The sequence below is a fragment of the Oryctolagus cuniculus genome, chromosome 9, assembly GCF_964237555.1.
Source record: "Oryctolagus cuniculus chromosome 9, mOryCun1.1, whole genome shotgun sequence".
Classification (NCBI taxonomy): domain Eukaryota; kingdom Metazoa; phylum Chordata; class Mammalia; order Lagomorpha; family Leporidae; genus Oryctolagus; species Oryctolagus cuniculus.
In genome coordinates, this window is record NC_091440.1 from 42,944,932 (window position 1) to 42,965,283 (window position 20,352).

The following is a 20,352-nucleotide window of genomic DNA, read 5'->3' on the forward strand; positions in this document are numbered from 1 at the left end:
GAGGATAGAATATATGGAATTTTGTGACTTCTGTGGCCAATTTGTCCTTTTTTTTTTCCTTTGAATAAACAATGATGCATCATACAACATTTTCTCTATGCACTTTTGTTGCCATTTTCTAATTCAAATACATGTAGTTAAGCTTTTAAAATGTGAAATGTTATTCTTTTCATATTCACCAAATCTTACATAGCAGTGCACTTGAAACTTGAACGTTTAATCACTTAGTACATTCTGCCTGCATAACAAAGCTCAACTTTATAATCCTCCAGTTATTACAAGGTCTGTGCTGCCTGGGATACATTTACACTTCAATTACAATTACAATGCTTTCATCTTAACAGCTTCTAGTTTCTGAAGAATTGAGTCTCAAGGATTATGTTATAATGAGAACAAAGGTTATTGACTACTTTTCTCATTTCTTTCAGCGATGCTTTACTAGCTAAATAAAAGTGAAGGAGAATTTATGCCAAGATGTTTTCTCCCTGCAGGAAAATATAATGGAAGTAATCAGAAATCAAGAGTTTTTACTCCTTCCAGCCGAGGAACTCCATAAACTATTGGCCAGTGATGATGTAAATGTTCCTGATGAAGAAACCATCTTCCATGCATTAATGATGTGGGTCAAGTATGACACTCAGAGGAGATGCAATGACCTGAGTATGCTCCTCGCCTTCATAAGATTGCCATTGCTTCCACCACAGGTAATGTGTGATGCTGTTTTAGTGGGTATGACCTATTAAAAATTCCTGCATTAAAAATAAACACCATAACACATTTTAAATTATTTATTCACATTTTTAGAGTTTTCAGCAAATATTCTAAAATAAATTATGGTGAAAAAATAATGGGTGAAGGATCATGGGTCTGAATTCCATTCTAATCACTTATTGACTGAAATTAACCTGCATGACTACAGTAAAAGCATTTGACTCCTCTGATTTTCAGTTTTCATCATAAAATATGACTGTACTGCCACCCAAAAGCTTTATGAGTAAAACTTTAATGTGTAATTGTGAATGCCCAATGCATACTGTTCCAATCCCTATAGAAGGACAGCACACATTCCTGAATGATAGGGATTTGTGAGGTAAAAGAACTTAGCAAAGGAAATTGTGGGATCTCTGATATCTGGAGCTAAGAAGACTCCAGACATCAAGTGAGTCAACCAACTCATTTTACTGATAAGGAGGACACAAGAAGACTGATAAAGATGGTAAGTTCAGTTATTTTATAAGTGGGACAGTGGCTAGTTATCTCTGATTCTGTCTTGTATCTTTAAATTAATTTGACAATATTGGAAAAGTATCAGTGCACAGTACTGTTGCTTATCTAGGATCTCTAGGGTCTCAGGGCATCTAAAAATAAACTTGAAGGTGTATATGAGACTGGACTGATATGCAAAATTGTGTGTGCATGTACATCGAGGAAAGTGGGGATAGTGAGAGCTCTGTTATTCATTAGATTCTTTATTTGTATCCAGACTGTTATCAAAGTTTTCACTAATACATACATTATTAATGTAAGATAAAGAACTATAATCTCAGGAAAAGAATAACAGGCAAGAACATGAAGTGTTAATAACAAATGCAGAAGTGAAATTTGGGGTCATATATTAAAATTGGAAAGTTAAAAACACATCTCTACACCAAAATTGAAAGAAAGGTCAAGTTTTATAAAGAAAGCAATAATTGTGATTCATTATTCTGCTGAGATGGGTGAAGGAATAAAAACAGAGTGAAAGAACTTACACAAGCTCTGCCTAAACAGATTATATGAGTTTGTCATAACACCAAGATCTTCCAAAAAAAAATATATTTTGTTAAGTGAAAAAGGGTAAATCATGATGCCAAATACTGAATTTTTCCAGATCTTCTACCCTGGAATCTGATGCCAGTTGTTTTCAGAGTTTGGAATCCTCTTTCAGATCAGAAATAGGCAAAGATCAGTATTAGCAAATAAAAGCCAATGATAGGGGCTGGCACCACTGCTCAATAGGCTAATCCTCCACCTGCGGCGCCGGCACACCAGGTTCTAGTCCAGGTCGGGGCGCCGGATTCTGTCCCAGTTGCCCCTCTTCCAGGCCAGCTCTCTGCTGTGGCCGGGGAAGGCAGTGGAGGATGGCCCAAGTCCTTGGGCCCTGCACCCCATGGGAGACCAGGAGAAGTACCTGGCTCCTGCCTTCAGATCAGCGTGGTGCGCTGGCCGCAGCGCGCCAGCCACAGCGCCATTGGAGGGTGACCCAAAGGCAAAGGAAGACCTTTCTCTCTGTCTCTCTCTCTCACTATCCACTCTGCCTGTCCAAAAAAAAAAAAAAAAAAAAAAAAAAAAAGCCAATGATAGGAAGATGGCCATGAGCCAATGGCACATTCTGTGGCCGTGGGATCATTTGGCCTTGGCATAACCATTACTGTCCACCCATTCACATTTGGAAGGAGGAGGTACAGAGGACTTGGAGTTAAACTAGAGTCCAAAATTATTAGAAATAAAATACCCACATTAAAGGACACAGAGAATGTGATCATGGCTCCGTGTTCTCATGAAATGTCTTCACTTCATGGTCTCTTTACTTCTTCTTCTGACAGAAGTGAGATGATGCCTTTCCTCTCAATCTCATTTAAACTGTTAAATGACACTGTCATAATTTCTATTGGCTATTTTTTCCCAAGGCTACATACTACACATTTGGTTTTTGTTATTGGTTCAGCTGCTTTATATTGCTTAGTGGAGTAATATTTATTAAAATTAAGAAATAAAATATTTTTTCATTTTGTGTAACTAATAAAAGGTTGTGAAGTTAACTCGTAGGGTACAACAGACAGAAAGATATATGTAGTCTTCATTCTTCATCTCTCAAATTGAGGATATTATACTCATAACTTTATACTTTCATACAAGAGATGTTCAGGAAAAAGCAATAAAATGTCTTTGGTTATAAGAGGGGCTATCATTTACAAGCATAATTTATTAATGAACTGCATTTCATTTAAGTATTTTACATATAAGGTTTCCAACCAGGAAAACTCAGATGCAAGACGATGATTAGAAATTATGTTGTAAATAAAGAGAAACAGGTTCTAAGTGACTAAACGAGTTCTCAGAACTGATGGAAAATTTAGATTTCCTATAAATTTGTATTGCTCAGATATGAATATAACACAGACACTGTTTCACTGTAAAGCATGCTGTTTTCTTATTTTCTCTCTAGCCCAGAAGTCTGTAAAAAATTCTTGAATTTAGCAGTGTTTATAGTTCCTGTAAAGACACTAGCATAGGAATAAAAATGGGGAAAATAGGAAGTGACATGGCTCTATTTATTTGTTTTGTCACCAGACATAAGGTATAGTAGTAGATATGGTTATGCCCATTGACAAGTGAGTAAATTGAGATTCAGCATGATTAGCATCTTCTACTAAGTTCCAGAGCAGAGTTATTACTCCAGTTATATGTGATAACAGTGCGGTCTTCTTTCACTAAGGGGAAATTCATGCAATGTTTATTTGTGGTTAGCTTGATATTTGCCTGAATGTTCAATCAGAATAAAAAAAAAAAAAGAGTCTGATTGAATCTAGGATTTTTCAGGCCTCTTTTGTGGACTTTCAAAGCTGCTGAGCATCTTACAGTACTTTTGAAAAACTATCAAAAATTTTAGGAAAACTTTTATCTTAATCCTTGAACCATTAATTAAAATTTGGTCCACAATTTTTGCAATAATTAGTGTTTAAGTGTTTAAGACTTTTATTGTTTTTAAATGATCTGTGTGTCTATGATGTTCATGTTTACAGGTTCAGGTGACCTGTTTGCATGTGTGAATTGTCACCAAGAGTGGGTAGGAGGGGAGGGTGAATGCAGTAGCAGACACCGTTTGGAACATTCTCATTTCATATCCCAGAGCGTGGGTTCTAGCCCTGGCTTCACTCACTGCTGTAGCTTCCTGCTAAGGAGCACCCTGGAAAGCATCAGATGATGACTCAAGTAACTATGTCGCTGTTATCCATGTGGTAGTCATATGTTGAGTTTTAGGCTCCTCCAGGTTTGACCTGGCCTACCCAAGACTGTTGTGGATATTTGGAACTGTACTAATATATGGGAGATTTTATCTATCATCTATCCATCATCCATCTATTATCTATCTGTATTCAATCATCTATCTCCGTGTCTTTACCTATGTATCACTTTTACTATCTTTGCCTTTCAAATAAGTAAAACAATTAAACACATAAAAATTAAGAAGCATTTAGAATATGTAGAATTACAAACACAATGTAGTAAATGAAGGAAAAAAGGAATTTAAAATAACTATTGCAATTGTAGGGTAAATTATTAGGAAGACATACTACAGCAAGCTTTTCATATATATAAAACTTGAAATGTTAACAGCCCTATGATTCAAAGTAATAAATAATAATCAGTAATAAAATAATCATAATTTAAATCTCACTACATATATCTGTGTTTATATATGTATGCTTGTGTACATATTTATGCACATGTATAACAAATATATGTAGTATGTTACATATGTTATAGTAACTATACACTAATTATATGTAACAAGACACAGCACTATAATTTAAAATACTAGCAATATTTGATGGAGGAATAATGAATACATTTTAGTGAAGATTACTTTTAAAATGAAATATTAATTGAACTAATTTTTGAAGTAGACTTAAAGAATTTGTTTGTGATCTTATAAGTTAATTCCTTCAGATGTAAATCACAGGTTTCAGGTGAATGAGAAAACAATATTTGAAAGATCCATGTGAACTGGTTACAATATTGGTAAGCAAAGCATAGCAAAGCACTGACAAGGGAAGAGTAGAAAAATTACAGAAAATTTAAAGAGATCTTTAGGACAAAAAATAAATTAGTGAACCAAAAACATAAGCTTCCCTCATCAAGTTAAACCAGTACCTTGTATGTTTGGTTTATAGCTGATTATGGTTTATAGCTGATAATTTCCTTGATTATATTTAAATACATGAAAATGAGTTCTAGAATAATAAAGCTAAAAAACAAGAACAAAGACTTTGTTGACAGTAGTAGTCATTTCTTGCATTCATGAGGCAATTGATCTGTTCGATTTGAGTATATTTTAATATCTTTTTATTTGGGTATATTTCATAATGTTTGCTCATACTCTGCATTCTCACAGTTTTTATTACTAGAATCATTATGTGTATCTGTTTTTGTTATTTCTTAAGCACACAAGAGAACATTTATTCTGATATTCTTTTTAATTATAAATTAATATATGCAGATATGAAGTATAAGTTATGGCAATTTGGTTAGACAATATAATGAATGTATAAATTTTCATAAAGAATATAAACATTAGATTAGAAAAGTGGTAGACAGCTTCAGAAAAGAAAAAATACATAAAAAAATTCATGTCTCTTTTAACCTCTATGCAAAAGTTAATAGTGAAATAAATTCAGCTATTTTACTTTCCCACAGAAAAGACTAGAGGAAAATACAAAATGAAAAGTAGATATAATTGAGTTATTTTCCAAGAATGAACTCTTTATCTTTTAAAGTAAGTGAGGACTAGAATTTTGCATAATAGTTTCCCTAGTTTTCTTGAATACCTTGAAGTTTGAAAATTTCAGTAGGATAGAAAAAAATATGAACATGGCAATCATTTTAGAAAATTGGTGTGTGTGTGAATGCGTGTTTGTGTTTGTGTGTGATTATAAGAATAATCAATTTGATTTTTCTATTACTCTTCTCCCAGAGATACAACTAAAGATCATGTTCGTATGTGATAAACAACATACTATGACATTCTGTGACTATCATTTTAACTGATTTAAATGGTTTTGTAAAAAAAATTTTGTATTACATGCAAATATATATCTGTTTTAAAAATACACATAGATATCAGCTTTTGACTGATTTCTCTTATAATTAATGATTTAGAAATTGAACACATGTTGCTCTAAAATCCAGTGAATATAATTCTCCATATAATCTATCTATAAATTTTTCTGGGAAATTCAGTTTTCTTACATTCAGAGATTATTTACAAGATTGGAGACTTATAGACAAACCTTACTTCATATCTGACAGCTAATAATGTTTATCTTGTAAGATAAGAAAAAAAATTTTTTGTTAAATTCTTAAATAAATATTACAAATACAGTAAAGTAACAAAACACCCAAGTGTTTTAACTTTATAAAATAGAAACCACCTCTATTTGGTAAGCATTAATGTTTTCTGTACAAAGCTTTAATAAATTTATTCAAAGGATTCTTGTAGTAATATTTATATAAGAAGTAAAGACAAAGTCTCTAATGTTTCACGCCACTGGAAAAGTTATAATTGATCAGATACCACTGATGTCCAAAAAATATTAGACACAGCTAACAACACTTAATGAAAAACAAGCAAAATAACAAAGATGAAATTATTACAAAAAGAGTAATCATAAATCACAATGTAGGACATAAAGAATACATTATATTCCTGAATAACTTATATGTATTGTTTGATTTTACATCCCTCAACTACTCCATAGTGTGTCCAACAGTAATCTGTTTGTCTACCTAAGTGCTCACTGTTTGTTTTTTTTATCTTGAAAAAGGAAAAATTAAAAAGCTGTTAGTGAATAAGGCCAACAGAATCATTCAACTACATTAGTATAATTTAATATAAGACATTGTTACTCTGTTTTATTCAGTATTTCCATCTGATTTGCTTATTATCTCATTAGTTAATATTTTGTATATTAACTGCCATAATTAATTGATATAACTATAATAATTATATTAGTTAATAGATTAACTAACATAGAATATAGGAACTAATAGGAGAGTGTTATTTTTCTCTAAAACACCTTAATAACAGAGATCTCTAAAGCAGAAATGCATGCATAATTATAATAGTATAGGTTACTTTAATCATTACTTACACTCATGATCATCCACTATGACATCCACAGTTCAAGTTACAATATTAAGTAACTATAAGACTTTCTTTTACTTCAACAATCTTTGAATCAGCAAGAGAATCAAAGCAATAAAAGATATGCAAAGATATTCAGATGTTCAAACTTAAACTAGGACACATTTCTCTCTTTGGTATAACAAAAGGAATGGAAAAGGTAGAACGTGATCTGGAAGACTTGATTGTGTCTTCATGAACTTCCTGTGCATGATGCAGTGCTAACCCAACTGGAAATGTTTTGTAGCCCATTCTCCTTGCCATGGGAATATCTTTATACAATTACTCTTCTACTTGAACAAGCATTTTTCAAAAGTGGAAATTCCAATGGCCAACAGGTAGATGAAAAAATGCTCAAGTTCACTAGCCATCAGGGAAATGCAAATCTAAATCACAATCAGATTTCACCAGTTAGAGTGGCTCTCATACAGAAATCAACAAACAATAGATTCTGCTGAAGATGTGAGGGAAAAAGGTACCCTAATCCACTGCTGGTGGTAATGTAAACTGGTGCAGCCACTGGAAAAGATAGTGTAGGGATATTTTAGGAATCTGGAAAGAGATCTACCATATGACCCAGCAATCCCACTCCTGGGAATTTACGCAAACCAAATTAAATCAGTAGAGGAAAGAGTTATCTTAACATGCTCATTACAGCACAATTCACAATAGCTAAGATATGATATCAACCCAGATGTCCATCAACTGATGACTGTATAAATAAATTATGGTATATATATACTATGGAATACTAAGCTGTAAAAAAAGAAAAAATATGAAATCCTATGTTGCAACAAAATGGATGCAACTGTAAACCATTATACTTAATGAAATAAGCCAGTCCCAAAAAGACAGATGCTGTATATTTTCCTTAATCTGTGGTAACTAATAGAGTACCTTAAATGTAATGTATTTGAATGAAATAGACATTTTGAGATTCAATGATTGTTTACAGCCCTTGTCTCTACTGTTGAGGAACAGTGTGTTTTTCTTCATACTATTTGTTGAACTCTTTACTTAATGTAGGGTTAATCTTATGAGAATAAAGTAAACTGAAAACAGACCTTTGTAAAAATTAAGAGTGGAATAGGAGAGGGAGGAGTAAGAAGGGTGGGGGCATATACCAGAGGGAGGGTACAGTGGTAAGTATCACTATGTTCCTAAATCTGTATATATAAATACATGAAATTTGTATACCTTAAATGAAATTTTTAAAAATTACTCCTATTTTTTTGCAAATTTTCAGTCTTAGAGAATATTGTATAATTTCAATTAACTTACAGTATTGTATTATTTCAAATATATTAAAACAAAACAAAATACATATTCCTTTCCACCAACTGCTCTAATTTTTCCATTTCCAACAAAATATGTACTTTTAAATGATCATTCAGTTTCCTTATTAATAACCATCACTCTCTCTTCAACTCATTCCAATCACTCACTTGGACTAATCAAAATCACCAAAATACTCCATATGCTGTCATTTTCCTCATGTCACTTTTATTTATATCTGTTGGTTTCTCTTAGCTTTTGATAAAATTTAGCTAGACACTCTTGCTCAATTATCATTGCTAATTCTTTCTACTCTACAGTGTTGCAAGCCCTAGATCACACATTTTCTGCTTAGAGAATAGCATTTACTTACTTTTAAATGCACTATAGAAGCCAATTTTAAATTCTGAATTTCTGCTTCTAATCCTCAGTTTTTTCTAAAAAGAAGACTCCAATGCTTAATTAACTGCTGGATAACTTCAACTGGGTATCAAATTGGATATCAAATCTGAGGCTTCAGATGTTCAAATGGGATATTTTAAATTCTCAGGACTTTTCTATCCAATTTCTCAGGCCTAAATCTTAGGGTTACATTCAATTCCCTTTGCTTGTGTTTAACATCCAGTCCCTTAGGAATTCCTTTTGACTCTACTTCAACCATATCCTAAATTGGTCCTTTCTATAATCATCTTCATTTTTTTTCTGAAACTTTGAAATAGCCTGCTACTTACTACTCTTAAGTTTGTGATTAACCATTTAGCAACCACACAGAATTTTACATTGTGAATCCACTTATCTCAAATTTATGATCTGCACACTTAGAAGAGAAACTTAATATCCCTATATGTATTACAAAATCCTACTTCATTTATCCCAGGGGTATTCTTCAACTTCATTTCCTGCAGCTCTGTTACACTGAACTTCCTTCTATTTCTTGAGGAAGTCAGGGTTGTTATCTGCTCTATAGTCCATTTGTACCAGAAGACCTTAGGCACTCGAAGCAGTGCCAAGCCAAGAGGAGATAATGCTGGCAGTTGGGAAAGTCTACAGAAAGATATGCACTAAAAAAGGGTCTCTAGCCTATAATCAAAGATAATTATTTCATTATTGTATTTTTCTATAGCTTGTCAATTCTAAACAATGCCATTGATAAGATACTCCTATGCTGGGATGAGGAACCCACACTTCATTGGTACTCTTCTTCCTGGAAAGCACTCACTCATCAAGGATGACTCTTTCTTATTCATTCTCTTTCATAGGAAATGCTTCCTTTTCTTAGTCCTCTTACCTATTTCTTACTGTTTAGTTTGTTTGCTTTTATCTCTTTCTTGAATCTATATATTTTTCAGAAAAATGGACTTCAAGGTCATGCTCATAAAATGCTGGAATAGTCAGTGCTAAATCTTTTGCTAAATAAAAAATTTAAAAGTTTACTCTAGGCCTTAGGAATTTTACCTTTGTTTATTTTAATTATCTGTTGATATAGGGTTTCTCTGGAATATGAGATAAATCTCTACAGTGATGTATTATAATGGAACAAAGAGTGGGTAGTTAAGAATGCTGCTATAGACAGAGTTAGAACACTTTGGTTCAGACTTCGCTAAAAATTCTTATTTATTGAACAATGAGAAGACAAATACTATCTTATTGCTCAATTAGATACATTTATAAAGTATAAATTCAAATTATTCTGATACTTAAGGCAGTTATATATTTAAAAAACAAATTGACTACATCATTAGTATAGTTAATCAGGAAAACAAAATATGCCTCATTAAAAACTTTTAAATTGGTTCAAAGCCCTTTTGTATGTTAAAGAATTTGAACATGACATTTATAAGGAAGTCATAAGGTATAATTTTCTCTCTCAAACTTCAAAGAGACTTTTTTTACTCATATCTGTTTTATCTAAGATGATAAAATTGAAATAAAATATAATAGTTTGAAATAATTTGTAAGAGGACTAAGAAAAAATGTGGCAAGTGTTTATGATAGGAAAACTATTTAAATCATTAGAACTTTTTCAGTGATTTTAATCTACTACATGTAAAACTGAATTAATCATTGAAGCTACTTTAATATTTTATGTGGAGATGTTAAATAGGTAATGGGATCTATCATTAAGGAGTTGTGGAAGTATGCCAAAGACATGTAAATTAGGAAGCTCTTAGAACAGAATTTAACAGCGTGACTTAAGATGGTATCATCACCAAAGAAGTCAGTGTAGATATAAGGGGGAAGAGAACTAAGGATGAAGCTCTGGAGTATTCAAACATTATAAAGTTGTGAAGAAAAGGCCTAGAATAAAATGGAGTAACTAATCAAATACAGTAAGTCCAAGGAAGCTAGATGTTCTGGGATTTTAGAGAAGGAAATCATGACACAGGAGTGACTGACTCACTGTACCAAATGCTGCAGATGGGTCAAACAGAAGAGGCTTGATCACTGATTTTTAAATTATGACGACAGGAAGGTCATTGGTGGTTTTGACAAATTGAATTTTTGTGAAAGAGTTGAACAAAATCAAGAAGACTGGAATATAAAAGAGTGAATACATTTAAAGGGTCTTAGAAAGTTTATGTAAATGTTGTATTATGACCAAAACTATGAACTATGCCTGAATATCAAACTTTGTTTACCTCAAAATAAGTCTTTTAATTCTGCTTTTCCACAAGCTTTTTGAAGTACGCTCACAGAACTCACTGTGGCCTTGCAGTAGCAGAACTAGATGAAAGCCTATCTAGAATTTACTAGATTCTTCCCACTAGGCTGTTCCATCAGAGACTGCTGCAAAAACACCTGAGGGAGAATGAGGTAGGTGCTGTTGGCTGCATGTACTGCAGAAGCTGCATTCACTACAGGCTCCTGGTGCCTGGGCACAGGCCTACTGGATTGCACAATCTTTGCTCCTGCAGTGTCTCTGCAAAGCCCTCCCTTGACAGAGTTTAGCATGACACCAGTTGTCCATGACACAATAATGGGTCCAGATCCATTTTCATGTAAATCTGAAAGTATGATTTTTGATCTGGGGTTAAATATACTGACCATGGCATAGTGGGGAAGTGGGGAAAAGCATGTTTGTACATTGAAAATGTCTTATTTCAAAAACTAAAAATGGAAGGAAGTCAGGAAGAAGGAAAGAAGGAAGGAAGGAAGGAGGAAGGAATGAAAGGAGGGAGGGATGGAGGGAGGGAGGGAAGGAAGGAAGGAAGGAAGGAAAGAAGGAAGGAAGGAAGAAAGGGAGGGTTGAGAGAGGAAGAGAATATCCTTTGAATTGTATCTATGATCTACACTGAATTTGTTTTCTTTGTGTTAATATTACATTAACAAGAAAAAATAAGAAATCAGAAAATGCAGAAAGAATTTTTGGGTTATTTTTCTTGAACTATAGTGGATAAAATTTAATGTACAAGTGGATAAATCATTTTTAGAAATAAAAATTGAGAAGTTTTCTGTGTTAAGACTAGAAAGGCGATCTGTGTGTGCACACAGATGTTGGCAGGACAGTAGATGCAATGATGTAAGTATGTGTTTATTTAAATAGTACTTTTGACACATTAATTCACTGTTGATCATGATAGTTTATTTAATTTATTTGGGCCTCAGTTTTCAATTTAGGGCAAGAAGGATACTGGAACCATAATTGAAAGAACCCTCCAATAGCAACATTGCAGGAGTAAAAGTAGGTTTTAATATCATAAGAATTATTGTCTGTTCAAAAGTTTGTGAAAAAACAGTTTTATAGAGAAATAATATATGTATGAAAAATTTACAACATCTCAAATCTGTCATATACCTTTCATTTATTTCAAAACATACTAGAAGGAAACAAAAACAGACATGAAGTTTTCTGTAATAAATTCTGTCTAACAAAATATAGATTCTTGACATTGTAGTCATTTGCTTATAATAGCCATTATTCATAACTTGGAAATGAGATATAAATGATGTTACAAATTAAAGAAACTGGGTAGAGAATAGCAATTCAGAATTGACTTATACAGATGACCAAGCATGTATATTCTTTTCCATTCTAGTTTAAGTGGAAATTATACATGTCAATAAAAATAAAAGTTACTACTGGGGCTGACAGGGGAAAGGTAGGTTAGCATCTGCTTGTGATGCCAGCATTCTATAGCACTGTGCCAGTTTTGGCTATGCAGTTTTGGAATCAGCTTCCTTCTAATAGACCTGAGAAGGCAGCACAAGATAGCTCAAGTACTTTGGCCCCTGCTATCATGTGGGATACTAGGATGGAATTCTCTCTGTTTCTCTCTCTGCCTTTCAAAAAAATAAATAAATGAATCTTTAAAAATAAATTATTATTTTAATAACTTTCAAAAAGTAGTACACTCTTCATGCTAAAAATGAGAAATATTTGCTTAGTATTTTATATGCATTTGAAATTAATTGTGTTTTTAAAAATTTTCTTTAAAGATTTATTTATTTGAAAGAAAGAGTTACAGAGAGGCAAAGGCAGGCCGGCTCTATGGCTCACTAGGCTAATCCTCCGCCTTGCGGCGCCAGCACACCGGGTTCTAGTCCCGGTCGGGGAGCCGGATTCTGTCCCGGTTGCCCCTCTTCCAGGCCAGTTCTCTGCTGTGGCCCAGGAGTGCAGTGGAGGATGGCCCAAGTGCTTGGGCCCTGCACCCCATGGGAGACCAGGAAAAGCACCTGGCTCGTGGCTCCTGCCATCGGATCAGCGTGGTGTGCCGGCCGCTCACTAGGCTAATCCTCTGCCTAGTGGAGCCAGCACACCAGGTTCTAGTCCCAGTCGGGCCGCCGGATTCTGTCCCGGTTGCCCCTCTTCCAGGCCAGCTCTCTGCTGTGGCCCAGGAGTGCAGTGGAGGATGGCCCAAGTGCTTGGGCCCTGCACCCCATGGGAGACCAGGAGAAGCACCTGGTTCCTGCCATCGGATCAGCGCGGTGTGCCGGCCGCAGCGTGCTGGCCGCGGAGGCCATTGGAGGGTGAACCAACAGCAAAGGAAGACCTTTCTCTCTGTCTCTCTCTCTCTCTCTCACTGTCCACTCTGCCTGTCAAAAAAAAAAAAAGAGCGAGAGAGAGGCAAAGGCAGAGAGAGATTGGCTGGTTCACTCCCCAGATGGCCACAACAGCTGGAGCTGTGCCCATCTGAAGCCAGGAGCCAAGAACTTCTTTTGGGTCTCCCAAGTGGATGCAGGGATCCAAGGATTTGGGCTTCCCAAGCGGGTGCAGGGACCCAAGGATTTGGGCCATCTTCCACTGCTTTCCCAGGTCATAGCAGAGAGCTGGATCAGATGTGGAGCAGCTAGGACCTGAACCAGTGCCCATGTGAGATGCGGCACTGCAGTTGTCAGCTTTACCAGCTATGCCACAACGCCAGCCCCATCTTTTTAAAAATTAACGAACAATTGTATTGGTGTTTAGTATCATGATTTTGTATTCTAACCATTAAGATAGTGGTGTACATGTTAACTTAGTATTTCTCACATAGAAATAAAATTTGCAAATGAAATACTTCTGATATATTTGAACAAATTTTATTTGCTTTCCATATGCTCAATTTGAAGTTAACAACATTAATTCAGGATTTGCCTTTATCAGAACCTTTTGTTAGCTTCATCACTTTATTTCATCAGATTTAATTCATTAAGTAGATATATTAGTTCTCCTTCCTTTTTTTATGAAAACAATTTGTGAAATATTGTGGGGGTCGGCACTGTGGCAAGGCAGGTAAAGCCGCTGCCTGCAGTGCTGGTATCCCACATGGGTGCCACTTCAAGTCCCCGCTGCTCCATTTCAGATCCAGCTCTCTGCTATGGCCTGGGAAAGCAGTAGAAGATGGCCCAAGTCATTGGGCTCCTGCGCCTGCGTGGGAGACCCAGAAGAAGCTCCTGGCTTTGGATCCGTTCAGCTCCAGCTATTGTGGCCAATAGGGGAGTGAACCAGTGGATGGATGACTTCTCTCTCTCTCTCTGCCTCTCCTTCTCTCTCGGTGTAACTCTGACTTTCAAGTAAATAAATAAATCTTAAATAAAAAGAGATTGCAGGGTTTTTTTTTTTTTTTAGCACTGTTGAGTTGAAGTTATGTTATCCCACTATTAGCTTCTTTATCAGACCAATTCAGTTCAGCCTAGAATTTATTTTTCTATAAATAAATGTATGAAACTGATCATATGATGCCATACATTTGTATCTATATCACTTGACTTTCATATATTTTATTACAGAAAATGCCTTCAGATTCATTCATTCATTCCCTAGTATTTTTAGAGACATTGAGCCTCTGAGAATTAAAGCAGAATATTTTGGGTAATCTTTCTAATTTAATAACTTTTTGATGTTTGTGAAAGGGAATTTAATAATCCTAACTCTCAAAGAATAATACTTTATGCTCATGAGAATCAGTATTCAAATCAAAGAAAATTATTTTTTGAGCTGTGTCTAGGCATTAAGAACCTTCTGAAGCATAAGTTCACCATAATTCCCAGCAAAAACATGGATACTGAACACCTCAGGGTTTCAGTTTATATGTAAAAGAGAAAGCTAGATTGTTTTAAGTACAAAGCCTAATTTTATTGTAATTAGGAGAAAAAGTTTTTCTGAAAGTTAATATTAGCTACCTATAAAAGTTTCTTTGAAATTTATAATCACAGAATTATTGTTTTCTAATTCTAATAGATATTATATCCATCATCTTAATGAATATATATTCATGTTGTTTATTTGAGTAAATGCCCTCTTTAAATATGTTTTATTGTATCATAAATGAAGATTGTCACTATGTGTACGTTTTAAACTGCGAATTACATTTTGGCAAATATGTATGTATATCTAGGTTTATTGATATTTTCAATAGAAATGCTATATATTTTTATTTAGCAGTTAAAATATGCTAAGTTAAAATTTATTTAGCAGTTAAAATATACTAAGTATAATGCTAAATGTTTTCTATATATTTTCTCCTTAAATATTTCATTATATATTTATGGTTATATTATGAATAGTTAATTTACACATAAGAAAACAAACATTTAATTCTTCAAAATGATATTATAAAATGAATTAAAATGGTCCACATGCAAAACATTTAAATTTCTTTCAAAATTCTTTTATATTTATCAAAAACTCATCTATTTCTTTATCAATATTACATACCATGTATTTCTTTGATTATAAATGAATTATAGAACAATAATCCAAACACACTTCAGGACAGTAAAAAGTATTTCAGATGTACTACTGGTGACTTTTTTTGACTAAAGAAAATGTTTATTTGGTATGGAGTAGCAATATAATATAATACATGGATTTTATTTTTCTTATGATTTATTTATTTATTCAAATGGCAGAGAGTTACAGAGAGAAAAGAAGAGACACAGGGAGGGAGGGAAGGAGAGAGAAAATCTTCCATCTGCTGGTTCATGCCCCAAATTGCTGCAAAGGCCAGGGCTGGTCCAGCCTGAAGCCAAAGCAAGGATCTTCATCCAGGTCTCTCATGTGGATGGCAGGGGCCCAAGCATTTGGATCATCTTTCTTTGTTTCCCAGGCACATCAGCAGAATGCTAGATTGGAAGTGGAGCAGCAGGGGGACTGGAACCGGTGCCCATATGAGATTCTGGCAACACAGGTAGACTTAACCTGGTATACCACAATGCCAGACTCAATACACAGATTTTAAACAATCCAGTTTAATTATGATTAAATGAATTATTTCTTCTCAAGAATGTTTAAAACAGACACTTCCACTGTCTATTGTCAATTGAAAATTAGCTTTAAAAAAAGCACAATCTAAATGTGAAGTCATCACTAATTTGTCTTTGTTCTAGCTTAGAGGACATATAAGTTTCTTTTTTCTGGTGTGAAAAATAACTATAACTAACATAAACAAATCAAGACTGGGGGTGAGGGAGAGTTAATCAGTTCTAACCAGAAAGCAAAAATAGAAGAAAAGATTGATTGAACAAAATAATTTAATTTTGCATTTTTAAATTGTCATATATTACACTATAGAATTCTTGATTTAAAAAAAAAACTATGTTACAGAGACACATATTATTTTTTCTGAAATACTTAAAATACTTTTCATATGAAAGCATTATTTGATAGATTCTGTTTTTTATTATTTATTTGACAGATAGAGTTAGACAGTGAGAGAGAGAGATGGAGAGAAAGGTCTTCCTTCCGTTTCTTAACCCCCCAACTGGCCACACGGCCAGAGCTACGCTGATCCGAAGCCAGGAGCCAGGTGCTTCTTCCTGGTCTCCCATGCGGGTGCAGGGGCCCAAGGGCTTGGGCCATCCTCCATTGCCCTCCCAGGCCACAGCAGAAAGCTGGACTGGAAGAGGAGCAACCGGGACTAGAACCTGATGCCCATATGGGATGCTCGTGCTGCAGGCGGAGGATTAACCAAGTGAGCCACAACACCAGCCCCATAATAGATTCTTTTAAGGAAGCTTTGTTTTTATTTACAAGGGGATTTTGAAAAAATGCCGTTTCTGAGGTTATTAAATGTTCCTATTATGATACTTCAGCAAAGCTAAATTCTTCATAGTCCTTCCTTGTTATTTTTGATTCTTCAAGAACTCTAGAGGTGCTTATTGTTCAATACTTTGGCAGATTAAATATACATATATAAGGATTAAACCTGTGATCTTTTAAATCAAAATATCGTGTTTCCCACCACAATTAGGTATCAAATGCTAATGCTGTCACTAGTGATTACTAAAACATTCTGTATTTTGTGTTATTAAGACTTTGTATTATCTCTACATTTGGTCTCTGAAATGTTTCAATTATTTGCTTTAGATTAGCATTTGCCAGTGCTTTGTCCCTGGACAAATATTGTTTGAAAGTGTTCATCAAATAAGTGTTTCATGTTTTTTTTTTTTTTTAAAGGATAGGCCCATAAATCCATTATGCCATATGCCCCTTTTGAAATTTCACAATGTCAAGTATCTTAGTACAGAAACCTACTTAACCCTAATTCCTGACTTTTCTTAACACTTTTAGTATCTTTTATAGACTCAGAGAAAGACTGATTCACAAAAACACTGTTTTCGGTAGCTATATTTTTTCTTAGAGTCATAAAATTCTCAAGAGTAAAGGCTTATAAACTTAATGAATTTTCATTTAGAGTAAATTATCCTAAATTAAGGGGTGTTTAGGTATTTTTATACTTAAAGAAATTGACTTGCTTCCATTTCTATGAGTCTGTCTGCTACAAAGTAGCCTGCCAAATTGGCTTTGCTGAGCTGGAAAAGCAGCATATTCAGTGAATTCAATAAGCTGACCTATAAAGACCTGGAAATAGAGTCATAAATAATAATGAGTGTGTTATTCTCTATTCAGTCAGCTGTGAGAGTTTTCCAAACCATTAAACAACTTCCCAATTTGCTACAATTCAGCTAAGTGCTGTACTCTTTTCAAAAAGAGGCTAAGAATAAGAGATGGCAAATATGAAGTAAAAATTTAGAAAGTGATGAATATTTATTCAAAATGAACACCTGAACAACTGAAATCTGATTTAAGCAAATAGTCACTTGCAATATTCACCTACTAAAAAATAAAGATGGAATTGTACCTTGACTCTTAGTTTTTACCCCCTGCTAATATATGATATTTGTCATTCTTAGTACATGCTAAAATGTGTATAACACTGGACAGATAAATAGGTTATGCCTGAACTCTGAAGTAGAGATTTATGTAAATGGTAAATACCCATTTCATCAGACTGGCCAGTTTTTTAGGAGAGTGGCACAACGTTTCGTCCTGATACCATGTCCAGAAACAAAGTCTAAAAATTCGTTTTCTCTTTCAGGAAATTTGTTCTCAGTTATTATCTTTTATTACATGATCACCAGTCATTTCTCTCATGCTTGTCAATGTCCCTCTGAAAGGTTCCAACACTTCTCTTTCTTTGAACTGGACATCATTGTTTCTAATGTACTCTATGATATTTGCTTAAATCAATGATATCTTTCCTTACCTGTATCTATTCTTCACAATCCTCCACAATGAAACTTTTAAAAACACATATTTAGGGGCCAGTGACGTGTATCACTTGGTTAATCATCTGCCTGCGGCACCGGCATCCCATATGAGCATCAAGTTCTAGTCCCAGTTGCTCCTCTTCCAGGCCAGCTCTCTGCTGTGGCCTGGGAGGGCAGTGGAGGATGGTCCAGGTGCTTGGGCCCCTGCACCCGCATGGGAGACCAAGAAGAAGCACCTGGCTTCTGGCTTCGGATCGGCGTAGCTCTGGCCGTTGTGGCCATTTGGGGGGGTTAATCAACGGAAGGAAGACCTTTCTCTCTCTCTCTCTCTCACTGTCTATCTGTCAAATAAATAAAAAAAAATACATATTTAATTGTAATAACCAATGGTTTTAGGATGTGCGCATCACATACATGTATATGGCTTGTCAAATGCCTTGTGATATATACATTGTTCTTTGTTACCACCTTCTTACTTGTAGCATTTAGAATAGTGTTTTGAAGATTGTTTCTGTGTTAGCAGGTGATGAGCCTCCCCACAACAACTTCCAAACCTTGACACTCATGCTCAGACGTGCACACCCATGATTAACTGCCTAGTTAGCCACCAAAAGCTCAACTTGGATTGACTTTCTAAGAAGGATTTCTTTCACCACTCTTCTAACCATTTTCAAAAATTGTTGGTCATCTTCAATGCTCCTAGAGTACCCTGTATTAGCTCCCTTCTTAGAACAGGTAATGTTTTATTTGTATGATTTGGAGACATATAACTACTTGCACTATATACTGCAAGTTGAGCAAGAGCTCACTTCTACCACTGGAATACATAGGAGACCTAATAACTGAGTGCATCTTGCAGTGTAAAGAATTTTTGCAAACATTGCTTATTAATGTCACTTATAGCTGAATTTTACACCTGTTATTCTAAATTTGATTCAACTTTATCTTGTGAGTTTGGACTTTTTCTTGTACATCCGTACGGGAGGGAGTTCAAAAAATTCATGGAAAAAGGAATTAGCAGATGAGTTCATTTTGAAGCAAAAAAAAATATTGAGATCCATGCATATGCTTTTTTAAAATTCATGGGAAATGTAAATGGTAGAAAAAATTTGATTGGTTTCAAATTTTTGTACCCAAATAGCATATCTTTAAATTCCATGTTGCCATTAACTTTTTGAAGTATCCTATTTTTGAAAAATTTAACACTTTTTATGTAAATCTTGATGAAATATTGAGAAAAATGAAAACTATGAATGAAGTACAACTTAATAAACAGCAATAAAAACTGAAACCAACTAAACTTTTGACTTTTATGGCAGTTAATATAGAATACAAAAAGTGTATAGGAATGAAATTGTCATTTGTGGATATGATTGTCGTTTTTAGCCCTTGTTTATATTTCTGTGAAACTGTGGTCTTCCTACTTTTTACTTGTTGAGTACTATGATTACTGGCAAATTAACCCTATAAATACAGGGTGGATTAAAACATCTTTACAAAACCTGGTGAAGGCACAGAGGGACAATAAGGAGGACAGAAGGAGTGAGGGAAGTGTGGTTGTCTTCTTGGAATTGTACCTATGGAATCCATAAAATATGTTCTTATATTAATAAAATTTAAAAAACAAACAAAAATAAACCCATAGGAATCATTAAAAATTTGACTTTTTAAAATTAACATTTCTGTAAATTTCATAGGAATTTTTCAAGTTCTGAATTTTCTTTAGGGGGAATATGCATGTGTGTATATACACACAGTTGTACATATAAGCACACATACATATATAAATAAATCCACAGAAATATGCATACATGTTTATAGATGAAGAGAAGATATATATTTAATGTTTTTTCTTATAGCTCTAACATTTTAATTTTGTTACTCATATTTTGCCACATGAAACACTAAGCTATACAGAAAATGACTCAAGGATCTTTCATTGAAAAACAGAATTCATTTTGTCCTTGTGATAGCAATGAAGTTTCAAGAGTGATTCTCAGGCCGGCGCCGTGGCTCACTAGGCTAATCCTCCGCCTTGTGGCGCCAGCACACCCGGTTCTAGTCCCGGTTGGGGCACTGGATTCTGTCCCGGTTGCTCCTCTTCCAGGCCAGCTCTCTGCTGTGGCCAGGGAGTGCAGTGGAGGATGGCCCAAGTGCTT

At 34.5% G+C, this 20,352-nt stretch overlaps 1 protein-coding gene across 1 annotated transcript in view; it reads left to right on the forward strand.

Annotated features, from left to right (window-relative positions):
* Positions 1-20,352, forward strand: part of KLHL1 (kelch like family member 1) — a 419,379-nt gene that overhangs the window by 251,957 nt on the left and 147,070 nt on the right. The window contains exon 5 of the mRNA XM_002712985.5: positions 492-704. Within this exon, the coding sequence (XP_002713031.1) occupies positions 492-704 (213 nt within the window). The remainder of the gene's footprint in view (positions 1-491; positions 705-20,352) is intronic.